Genomic DNA, 12,142 nt, shown 5'->3' with positions numbered 1-12,142 from the left:
CACAATATAAAAACCCTATAGACTAGTAGCAAGGGGAAATTTGCTTTTAATAAATGAATTGATAAGTCGACCAACAGAAAATTACCCGTCAACTATTTAGATATTCTCGAAACATTTCATTCTACTTTTAATTTCCTGTTGTGTTTCTAATAATTATAAATGTTGGTGACATGTCCTTGATAAATGGGTGGAGGTTTTATTACCTCTGCTAAGGAGGTTATGTTTTCATCTCTGATTAGGGCGCCAACATTGCCAGGATCGGCCCTGCCCCAAGTAATATTAATGATAGCAATACTACTATAGTAATAATAAAAGTAATACTGCTACTACAAATAATAATAATAATAATAAAGATCAATTAGCACGAACAGTTTCAAGGTGTTTTACAACTTAAACATTTATAATAGAAGGCAAAATTTGAATAATAATACATTAGGAAATCATTGAAAAGAGTTGGTAAAATTAGATTAAAATCATAGTTAAACTCCTCAAGCCTTGAGAATACTCACTTATAAAAAATGGGCCTTTAAGTGAAATAAAAGAGAATAAGGAGTTTGCCTGTTAAAGTAAAGTGAGGATGGTTTAAAAAGCTAATGAACCTTTCATCACATCATTCATGGTGAAGCAAACACTGCACGCATTGTTTCTATGGGTACACGTTAGGTACAGTACGTGGTCTCAAGCCAAAGTTCTGGTGTGATGTAGGAAGTCTCATGTAATCCCACACTGATTCCATGAAGTTGAGATCAGACTGTGGGGGCTCCACCATCTGCTGCAGGACTTTTTGTTCTTTGTGTGGCTGATGATCATTCTCCTATGTGACTCAGCCTGCCTGTGGTTGTTGCCATGGATAAGAAGTTTAATCTAGAGTGCTTAGAATGTTTGTACAGTGGCGTGGAGTGAGTAGAGCAACAGTACACTCTACTGCAAGAGATTGATTGTGATATAATTATTAGGCTAGGGTCCATTTAGTTTTGCTGTGAGTACATTTTGGTAACACTGAAGAAGAGAGATTAAATACGGATTAAATCAAGACATAATCTTTTTGTAATTTGGACTCTGCCTTTTATACCCATTAAGACTAATGTGGAAAGGCACATTATTTTATTGCAGGTATAAAACAATGATATTCTTTAAAATAGATATGGAACTACGGTGTGGTCATAACAATAATATGTAATTCCCAGAACTTTTTCGAAAATGTCTGGAAAAGCCATTTATAACTAGTACGAAATACACGCTATCCCATTAAACCATTTGCAATCTCATTACTTAATCCTGGTTAAAAATTATCCTAATCCTTTTTTCCAAGCAGCATAACAAGTCACATGACAAACCAGTAAAGATTTGTATCAGCCATTTATTACATCATATAAATCTACTAAAATTATAAACATGAGATACAAAATGTTCATAGAAAATACATACAATAAGGGTCTTCAGGAACACTTCAAAAACAATACTGTATCGAATATGAAACATAGAAAAACAGAAATCAATCAAAAACATCATGCATTAAAGCCAAAAGATGAAAAGCCCAAGTTTATTGTTTTTTTTATAAAGTGGATAGCAAAAAATAAACTGTTTTTGAAAAGTCTTTATTGATAATGATCACAAAGAAAGGTCAAAGGCATTTGTAAGAAGAATGGTGGTCTGAGATTAATGGCTTGCTGTCAGAAATCAAACACACAATAACAATGAGCGTCTTAATTAGAGGAAAAATGCAAAAACAAATAATTCAAGATCTCCAGCCTCATTCCTGTAACCTGCTCATTTGGAAACGTTCGATACGGGTGCACCAGCTAAAGCATGAAGTCGGACTTGAAATCGCTTCACGGGACGATACAATCACTGTGAAAGGAATCTTTAGCTGGGAGTCGTTGAGCGAATGTGAGATGAACGAGGCTGAATTCAAGCTGCTGAATAGAGTTCAACTGTCTCTTTAAACATTTCAGTATTGAGAGGACAAAACTTGTTTCTCTTGGTGGAGCTGACTCCATATTTTGCGAGCCCAGTACCAAACCAACGAAATATAATGGTTATAAATGTATAACAAACGTAGTGAGATTTAAAAAAAATCCTTCATAAGAACATATTAAGGTATTGTAACAGTAATATAGTGTGTAATCTGCACACTACAACATGTAACGTAACATCACCTCTACATGTAAGACAAAAGACGTAAAGTAGAGTAGCTTTAACTTTTAAAGACCCATTTAAATGGAGTTTAATGAGTCTAGCAACAACAGGCTACCAATTTACTTAAAGGCACAATGGTCCCAGAGACAAATACGGCAATAGAATATTCAAACGGATCTGGCTTTAATCGTACAAACATTCCTGCCCCCTTTGTTTTTAATTTGCAGGCTGCCTGAATTTCATGAAATCAGTTTCGGCTGTTGACGATCCAACATTGAGCAGAAGCACGAGCCCTCCCACTGTTTAACTCGCAGAACTCACTGCCCACATTTTTCATTCAAACCAGAGCCGCACATTATCAATTAAACTCTCAATCCCCTTTCACGGGGTCTTTAAAAAGGGACTCTTTGAAATGCCTTCATTCTTATAATGTAATAAAAAATACATTTTTAGATATGTCATACAGGGAATTAAAAGGATATCACATTTACAGTATAAAAGAGATCAGGTCCTTCTATGTAAAAAGGTGATTAAGTGCGAGTTACATTTGAGCTCGTGGACGTTCACCAGCACAGCTAAGAACCGAACTCTGCTTCCAATATCCTGAAAACCATAAACCACAAGCACTGGTGCTGTTTAGTATTGACGACAATGACTCACACGTGACTCACACATTGTAAATCGTCTTGTTAAAAAGGATCCTTTGACTCGTTTTTGTGTGAGGCTGTTTGTTGACGTCAATGAGACTCTCACCAGCTCTTCTGATGACAAACACAAACTCTATCATGGAGCAATTCTATCGCCTGGATAGCTGCAGTGGCTGAGTGCGCACTGAGAATAAACATTCAGCTAGTGTCCGTGAACGCTGGAATAGTTCAAACAAAGGATGGATGTTTTAAAAACCTGAGCTGCTGTCGGAGCGTTCAGTCTCCTGCTGAAGTATTTTTTCAATAATGTAACTGTTGCGTTCTTAAATTTAAAGAAGATCTCATTGTGATGTGCTTCCATTAGATTGCTGTTTCAGAATGATATTTTTCTTAGTGGTCACACGTAACTTGCTGTCAAGTTGAAGATTCTGGTTTTTGTTCTCTTTTGCTGCTTTATACCACTTTGATCCCGAGATGTGTAAGTGAACGCACCCATAACATTAAAGAAACTCTTTGATCAGATTAACAAATGATCGTCACCTCAGACGTGTTTGGTTTGTTGGTCATTTTACCTCATGACCTGTACATTCACAGATGAAAGGCAGGTTTTGTTTGTTACAGTCTGGAATAAAGAATAAAAACATGTGTTACCCCGTAAGCTGGTTCGCCAAGTATACAGGTAGTTTATAGAAAAGTAGTTTTCCTGTAATCACTAGGCACAAAGAGGTAACAGCTATTGTGGCAGGTGTTTGTTTGGTGGTGGGATGTGCATACTGTAAAATCAAGTGCTGATTACCTGGTCCTCGTGAAGAAACATATGATACAAAGGGTTTTAAGATATCAGACGACTCATCTTTATCTCTGTGAAATGTTCAATACTGTTACCAGGAATCCTGCGGGGTGTGAAGCCATGATTCCACGAGCCGGGCTTAGCGTGACGGCAGAGTGGCGGTGTTGGCCGCATTGAGCTGACCCACGGCTAACATCAGGATGTCTTTCTTCTCTTTGTAAAAACGCAGTTCTCTGCCCGCCAGTCGGGCGTCCTCCAGCTCCCGATCTGTGGAGGCCAGCTCCTGCGCGATGGTGCTCGCCACGCTCTGCTCTCGGTTCACCCAGTCCGCCGCCATCTGGGTGCGCATGTCGTCGTCCAGAGCCCGGTGGGAATAGTGGGCCAGCACCTCCTGCAAAGTTCAGGCATATAAAAGAGTCAACGTTTGAGGGAGTGAAGCCTTTTTCCCTGATGAAATATTCAACTAAGGGTTTTGAAAGAGTGAAGTTCATCTTCTGCCAGTGGAAATAAGCATTGTGATTTATATTATTTACTTTAGAGGTAAAGAATAATGTCTCTTAGTTGAAGTATTGTTTCTGATGCTTCACATGTCAGATAACCAACCAGGAAGTTAAACTATGAGGTAAATAAAATAAATATTTTAAAGCTGGAATTAAACTAATTAAAGTGGAATTTAATTTGCCAGGGAATAACAGTGCAATCACATAGTGTCGGAATAAGAGTTCCCGAAAATTCCCGTAAACACCGACTCAAGTACAACAACTCAAATGGTCAGCAGACATTTTGTTACACACAATCAGAAATTGGTACAAATTCCCAACTCTGGGAACGGGTCCTTGCAAGGAGCCATTAAATGTACAGTGAATGTAAAGTAATGAAACAATAAGGCATATTTAGAGGACTGATATGAATGAGTGTGTGTAATTTGGTGCAGCCTGATTGACTTTAAGGGGAGGTTGGACCTTGGCAGCTGTATGGGCTCCAGTGAGTTTAATTCTAGTTCAGGAACCTAAGATTAACAAAGAACTTCCTCTCTGCTTTACTTATTATTTCCAGCCTGCCACTGCTCTCATGCTGAGAGGGAGAAATTGGGTGATCTCTGTGGAACAGTACAGACCTGTCGTGTAATTACTTCACTGAAAACCACCACTGTTCTTGGATAATTGAACCCATCTGGGAAGTGGGCAGTTTCACATTCATTACCTGTCGGGAACACTGTCGCTCTCTCATGGCTTTGAGGCTTCCGTTCCAGTGCAGTAGCTGAAACACAGTCATCAGCTCCTGGAGACACAAACACAGCAGAGCACGCGTGAGACCAGACTCTCCTCACAGCACACAACATCTAGTAATGCAGTTATTCAAACCACGCCTTCAGACGTCTGCTTTCCAGTTCGAAACGAGGTCAACATGTTCTAGCTAAGGTCACGTGTGGGCTGCCACTACATGTACGTGCAGACCAGACGCCCACGAGCTGCGTAGCTGTGTCTGAGGAGCATAAAATGTGACCTAACACGACTCAGACATTCCTGATTTATATGCACCTGAAACTCCAGCATGGATTTTCCTTTGTTGGACTCGAGCATGAAGCGAAACGCTCCAATCCCCGTGTTGGGATTGTCGGCCTCCTCTCTGTTTCCCTGTGAAGCACAGCAAGCGGTTAATGAGCATATGGTGTGATGCTTGACTCATATAGGGTTTCATGGCTCACATATATACTTGCACTTTGACGTCAGCGTCACACAATGAGGGGGATAACTACAAGTTCAGATGCACATTGATATTGATAATTTACCCTGTAGTCCTCCCAGTCGTTTCTTCTTCTGATCTACGGATGTTGGTGAGAAATGCAGATTCAAATTTTAAAAGTTTGGCAAATGTTTTACGAGCAAGAAAATGAGATCCACACGCTGTCTAAGAGTAAAAGATCGACTCCATGTTTGCAGTGAGCAGCTTTGTTTACGCCGCAGGGTATCTTGTTAATGTCTCTGTGACATCCTCAATATTTTGCTTTCCAAAAAAATTATTTTCCGTAAATCCGTTTTCTTCCTCCAGAGATTTGTTGCATCTGTTTTTCATACGACTTAATCAGAGCCATGTTGACACACGCGAGTCTTACTGGGAGCTCGTCCAAGTCACGTAAGACTTTTTCAGACATGAACTAAACATGAAGAAGGCAGAAGGAGATCGTCGTGGTCAGACACTCAAAGCAACTGGCTCAGTTTGCATTCTCACATGGAGCCCCTCTATGGTACCAGTATGGCAGTCCTGGAAACTTGACTTTGCCTTGCTTCCCACTGACCAACGGCTTGATTCCTAAAGATCAACTTTCAGCTTGTTACCGTAACTTACATTGAAGGAGGCCAGAGCCTCGCTCACGCTCTTCTCGATGAAGTCGTCTGTGATGCGACGGGACGGATGTTCATTGAAAACAGAGTTCATGAGGGCGATCTTGGCAGCGCTGCGTCTGGCCTCGGCCTTCGTGGGACAGAACTGTCAAACAGTGGAGGAAACATGCACCAGCGGTCAGATACAAGCAGAAATACAGATGTTCTGCACAGTGAAGAAGGCTGGAGAACAACAGTGTTTATATCATGGATTGACTGTTTATAAAGATGGACGACATGTCGGTTCCCCAAGAGTGAAGCTAAAGCGTCTTGATTGCCCCCTTGCTGGCTGGCATGGAACCAAACTCCTCCATGTTGGTGGATGGGATATGGATCAAACAATATCTGGGAGGTTTTGGCTTCATTTGTTCGCGGGAGGAAGTGGAGACACGTCATCCATCTTTATATACAGTCTATGTTGAGTTAGCCACAATGTGCACGTAGCTTAATGTTTCCTCGTCTTGTGTTTAGATCCATGTTTAGGATGTTGTGTTTGCAGGCATGTTTGGATTCTGTAACCTTGTGACATGAACCTGGAATGACCATTTTTTCTCCATCACACAGTAAAGAAACAGGGCAGTGACTGTACCTGGAAACTTCCGAAGCAGCTGCCTCCTGGAAGGCTAACATAGCAGACATATGGCGGGTTGTTGGACGGGACCATTTCATAAACAACTAAAGCTCCGTTGCGCAGGTCGGCCCCTCTGGTCAGCTTCATCTGCCAGAACTCCTGTAAAGCCTCCACCACGTTTACTGCAGGGAACAGATATAAATAAACCGTCACACTGAGATATATCAAATCAGACTTTTATTATTAACTCTATTTAGAAGTAAAATGTTTTAGTGGCTGGAAATCCAAATGCTTTTTGTGCTGAGCTTAAGTGCCGTCGGTCTCTGGCCCCGTGCTCCGTAACATCCTCCCTAAGATGGATGGGCTGGGGGGGGGGAGGTCATTTCAAGGATGCCAGGGGATTTTCCCTGAAAATATTTATGTGGCTGCCTAAAGGAAATTCTGCATCAGCTCAGAAGAGCTGCTCGTTTAAAGAAGCACCCCCTCACCCCCGAAACTTTCATAAGCAAAAGTTGCATTCATGTGTTCCTCCAAGAGGAAACGGCAACAAAGAAACTGAGCCGTAAATAAGGATCTGAGTTTGCATCTGAGAGGGGATGGGGGCGCAGCCAACATTATCCAGGTCTCTGTCACTTCTGTCACCTCTCGGCTCTTTCCTGCTGAGATCTCGCTGTTTGATACGGACACAGACAAACTGAGGCTCCCTTTCACACAGACACACACAAACAGACACACAGAGAGAGAGAGAGAGAGAGAGAGAGAGTCTGGAGCCTGATCAGTATCAGTTGTTTTCAAAGCTGCAGCCTTGACGAACATAGAAATAGAAAACATATCCCGTCTTCGCATGGTAAATCACTAATGTGGGATCCAAAGCGGTTATTGCTTTTACTGTGTGAAAGTAAAGTGCTCACTATAAACTGTTTCTCTTGTTTTCAGTCAAATGTTAAGTAAGTTACCTTCACAAAAGATGACATGAATCTATAACGTGCTCTGCTGAAAATAACAAAATGCAATGTTTAACTCAAGTTGGCCCTAGATGTGTGGTGAGCTAGTGCATATGTTGTTTCCTCAATACAGAGGGTAAACCCAATAAGCAAAGTTCGGATCCTGACATGTTTCTGGAGCATCTATTCTAAATGGTACACGGCTGAAATGAGACTGTGAATTTCAGTCTGTTAAGGAGCATTTCCTTAAATCTACAGGACAAAGCGCCAGGAAACACCGGGAGATAGTGGAGGATGATTTATTACAAAGTGACAATGGTTCTGCTCCAGGCTCACACCCACAGAGCAGCAGTTTCCATTCACACTTTCACAGCTAGGGGCAAAAATCTGAAATGGGCTTTTTTTTTTAATTTCCACCTTAAAGAATTATTCATCCATATTAACTGTGTTTGTTAACGCCTGGTAAATCCCTGGTCCGGCACACTGGTGACTGTATGACATAAAAAGTGTGGATAACCCTGATGTGGCTGCACTTTTTGTTACCAAAATCCTGAAATATGACCGATGTGTTTATTTTGTAATGTTTGCAACAATTTACGCAACATCAACATTTTCCTCCCAAGAGTAACAAGAGAAATTGGAGCATTAAGGCACAAATAAAGCCAGTGAGGCGTCTTTAAGGTGCTGCCAATGTTGACGGTGTTAAGTAGCCTAAATGGGATCGAGGAGGGAAAGACAGGAGGGACAATCTTTTGGGATTAAATCCTATTAGCGCGGGACAGGAACACTTGTATCAGCTGTGACTGCCAACATTATTGCAGCATTTGGTGTAATAGTTGGTGTTAAGCCTCCTGCCAATGTGTTACAGTGAAAAACAACATGTTAATTACAGATCAGTGAACAAGGATCATTAGGTGATCATCAGCAGACAAGTTAACACAGATTACAGCTAAATCTCAATTCTGTTGTAAATTTAGCTACAAAGAATGTGAAATTATATCTAGAATCATTATTATTACATATAATATTGATATATGATGCAATGAAATATGTTTGTTGTGAGGTTGTTTGTTATTTGTGCTTTTTCTTTCTATTGTTTTGTTTGTGCGCTAATATTTGTATGGCTTTGTTTTTATGACATGAATGATACACAACTACCCACGAGACACAATTATCCATGTACTGACAGCAAATATCAATAGTTTGAAATATATGTAAATATTGTTTGAACTTTTGCAAGTTTAAGGTTATGTTTCATCTCAGATTGAGTCAAACTCTGTGAAACTGAACCAAAGTGTAATGAATAAATACATAAATCCTGCACTTTTTCTATTCTGTTCTTCAGTTTGACAGATATCATGATTATCGTTCTATGATTGTCTTGCAATACATCAATTATATCAGAATTGCTGTATCGTGATAGTATTGTGTATAATGAGTTACCCTGTGATTCCCACGCCTATTCGTCCCTTAAAAAAGTTTTTATGTTTTCAGAAGATTCAAAACTCAAGCTGTTCTGAGTAGGAGGCTCTGATCCTTGAAAGATCTTCATCCATCTGGTTTTACTTACACTCTGATGACTGGTGTGGATTGAAATATTCTGGCTACATATTGAAAGATGAATAAACTCAATTTTTCTCAATTAAAACTTAAAGGCTGATTTTACAACTTTCTTTTGTTATCTAACCTGACTATATTAACACTTATCACATTTAACGGGGCAGGATCAGTATTGTGTGGTGGCTCATGTATATGTATAATAGTTTATTGTTCGCAGATGTAAACCGGAGCCGTGGTAGTTAATCCTGAAATGAAGTGAGCTTGTGTAAATATCATAAGAAAAACATGATGGTGATGATACTTTAAGTGGAAATATTTAATCTACAAGGTCAATCTGGATACATGTGATATTTGACGCTGTGGAACTAAACACAGGAATGTAGTGTGTGTCTTTTTTTTACGTTGCTGGTCTATTCCCAAACAAATGGCGCAGCTAAAAGTGGTTTTCTGCCCCAGCTCCCTTCCCCAACTCAGCCTGAAACATCCGATCAAAACATGCTTATTTCACGCGGTTAACGGGACGTCGGCCCCGCGGGACGTTACCTCTGCCGTAGCCCTGTGTGTGTTTGGCGAAGCTGCGGACCACAGCCTCCACCGCTTCCTTCAGCACCGCCGGGTTCCCCGGGTTGCAGTGGCCGGCAGCCCCCGGCCCCAGCCCGGCCCCGATTCCGCCGTACAGGCTGTGGAACTGCAGCGGAGGCGGAGGCGGGGGAGGCCCGCAGGACGCGGCCAGGGAGGCCGGGGACGGCAGCAGCGGCGCGATGGGGACCGTGACCCCGGGCCGGAGCGACGAGGAGCGGAGGGTCCCGGTGGGTCCCGAACCGAATCCGATACCCGGCTGCAGCCGATGAGGGCGGATACTGTCCGGCATAAGGTGAGATTCCATTGTCCACACGTAACGTCTGCGGGGTCCGGGCTGTGCGGGGAATGTGCGAAGATCTGCGGGACGGGCTCGGGTTCGGACACGGTGTGTGAGAGCCGGGGGAGCAGGGCGGGATCAGGCTGGAGACAGTCACCGCCTCATGGAGCAGACACAGCCGAGTCTTCGACACATTTCACCGCAGCTCCTCATCCTCACTGCCAGGCTGCCCCAGACACAGGAGGCGTTCACTGACCCTGGGGAATCCCCACACTCTCTGACAACAGCTGCACGCCAGACAGAGTCTCTCCATGTTCAGACTGTTTAAAAAAAAAAGTTTAATCTGAAACTAATGTCTCCTAATGTCATTCATAGTATACACACTGTTAAATAAACCTTTTTTAATGTATCAGAAACAATTCAAGGACTCTGAAACATTAGTTATCCACTACAAATATCAATTGTTTATTATTGTGTTGCTCAATTCAGGTTTACATATACACACTTCTGATTTTACCGTATAGTACAAATATAACTGATATTCACCTGCTTCATGTATATGAACAACACAAATGTGTGTGTCAACCCTTGATCAGCTTGTTGTAGTGTTGCCCTACTGTCTTGTACAGATTCACTCTATTTGTACAACAGCTGTGTTAACTTTGGAGTCGGTTGTTGCTGTATGTCCATTAAGTATAAGAACCCTGAGAGCAAATAACACTGGAGTCAAAGTCCTAGTATGTGTACACATACATGGCAAATAAAGCGGATTCTGATTCCTCACTCAGGTTTTCCACTAATTCAATTGTGCCCACATACCCACCAAGTTCACTGTTGCCACATAGGCCACTATAGGTTAAAATCCTGATGACACCTTGTCTAGAGCACTGCATGTTTGTCAAAAAATGTGCTACTTTACAACTGGGCCACTGTTCACGTTCATTTTGTCCGGGCCCCAAGAAGGCCAGATGTGCCAAATCATTGTCTGAAGTGGTCAACATCCAAATGTACATTTGCCCTGGATGCTTGTTTGTTTGACTTCTTGTTATTGTTGTTTGAGTCTTTAATAAACTGGAACAGTATAATAAACAAAAAGGGAAAACATATTGTAACTATAAAATATCAATAGAATCTTCAAAAGCAAATAGGTACGTAAACACCACATTTCGGCAAATTGGTAGAGAGAAGTTATGGAAGTTATATGCATGTTGTTGTCATATTTCCTGCATTTTCCACAGGGCTTGAAGGCACCAGTGAAAAGTCAGAGAAATATCAAGCCAAGAAATCTGAGCCTGCTCTGTTCTCTCCTGTGGCTCCAACAGAGAACAACTCCAGTGTGGGCTCAGGCTCCAGCTCTGCAGCCTGAAGCATGTGATTAAAACCTGCAGCCACAATAACTGCGTTTAGTCAAGAGAGGGAGAGACACTCAGGTCATGTCTTCAACCCAGTCAGACAGAAACTGAGTTAGTAGTTAGTTAGAAGTCAGAAGGTTTAACTGTGAGTGAGTGGGACCACCAACCTCACACAAAACAAATAGTGGAAGGAGGAAACGGGACCTCCTCTCGCGCTTCCTAAGAGCTTTTTACGACTTTCTGGGCCTTGTGTAATTTCTCATCCTCGCTGTGGCCTGGGAGGAAGCCAGAGAAGTTCAGAGCAGGAACTCAGGAGCTTTTGATTGAATCTGTATTCTTTTTTTTCTTCCTGTTTTTCAAAGCTGAGTCTGCAATATAATAAACATTCAGTCATTGCACATCTGGTTCCACTAAAAAACACATTTTAAACCAATTACAGCAAAGTGTGAGGCTGAAACCCCCCGAGCAGACGAAGACGAGGCCCGTCTGACGTGGTTCACTACGGAGAGAGCAGACAGCAGAAAGAAGAAGGAGAAGAAGAAACAGACATATATCATAACTATAATGAGGCTGGAGGACGCCATCTGATTCCATGACATCAGTGATTAACCTCAGCTCCACTGCTTTACGTTCACATGACGTTTGGACCAATCTAATGTAATTCAATCTGCTCTAATCTAATGCTCAGTTTGCCTGAGCTGCTGTGTGTTTGTTTCAGAGTTAAAGTCATGTACTCACAATCAAGTTAAAGCGATAAACCAGGCTTCATTTAATTTGAATGTGCACGAGGCTTCATACCTCATTGCCACAGAGGATCATCTGACCTAAACATGAATGTACTGCAGGGCTGTATTCCATTTATTTGTATTGTTAAAGTATCACTATTGTAAACAACA

At 41.7% G+C, this 12,142-nt stretch overlaps 1 protein-coding gene across 1 annotated transcript; it reads right to left on the bottom strand.

Moving 5' to 3' along the window:
* Nucleotides 1-1,340: 1,340 nt before the first annotated feature.
* Nucleotides 1,341-10,147, bottom strand: lix1l (limb and CNS expressed 1 like). Its single transcript, XM_053447010.1, has 6 exons — nt 9,579-10,147; nt 6,550-6,713; nt 5,926-6,066; nt 5,118-5,213; nt 4,780-4,857; nt 1,341-3,967 (listed from the first exon to the last, which is right to left on the bottom strand). Exons 1-6 carry the CDS (start codon nt 9,919-9,921, stop codon nt 3,716-3,718), a joined length of 1,074 nt encoding a protein of 357 aa, XP_053302985.1. The 5' UTR covers nt 9,922-10,147; the 3' UTR covers nt 1,341-3,715.
* Nucleotides 10,148-12,142: the final 1,995 nt, after the last annotated feature.

This window comes from Pleuronectes platessa, chromosome 18 (assembly GCF_947347685.1).
Source record: "Pleuronectes platessa chromosome 18, fPlePla1.1, whole genome shotgun sequence".
Classification (NCBI taxonomy): domain Eukaryota; kingdom Metazoa; phylum Chordata; class Actinopteri; order Pleuronectiformes; family Pleuronectidae; genus Pleuronectes; species Pleuronectes platessa.
This window is presented reverse-complemented; position numbering and strand designations above follow the sequence as displayed.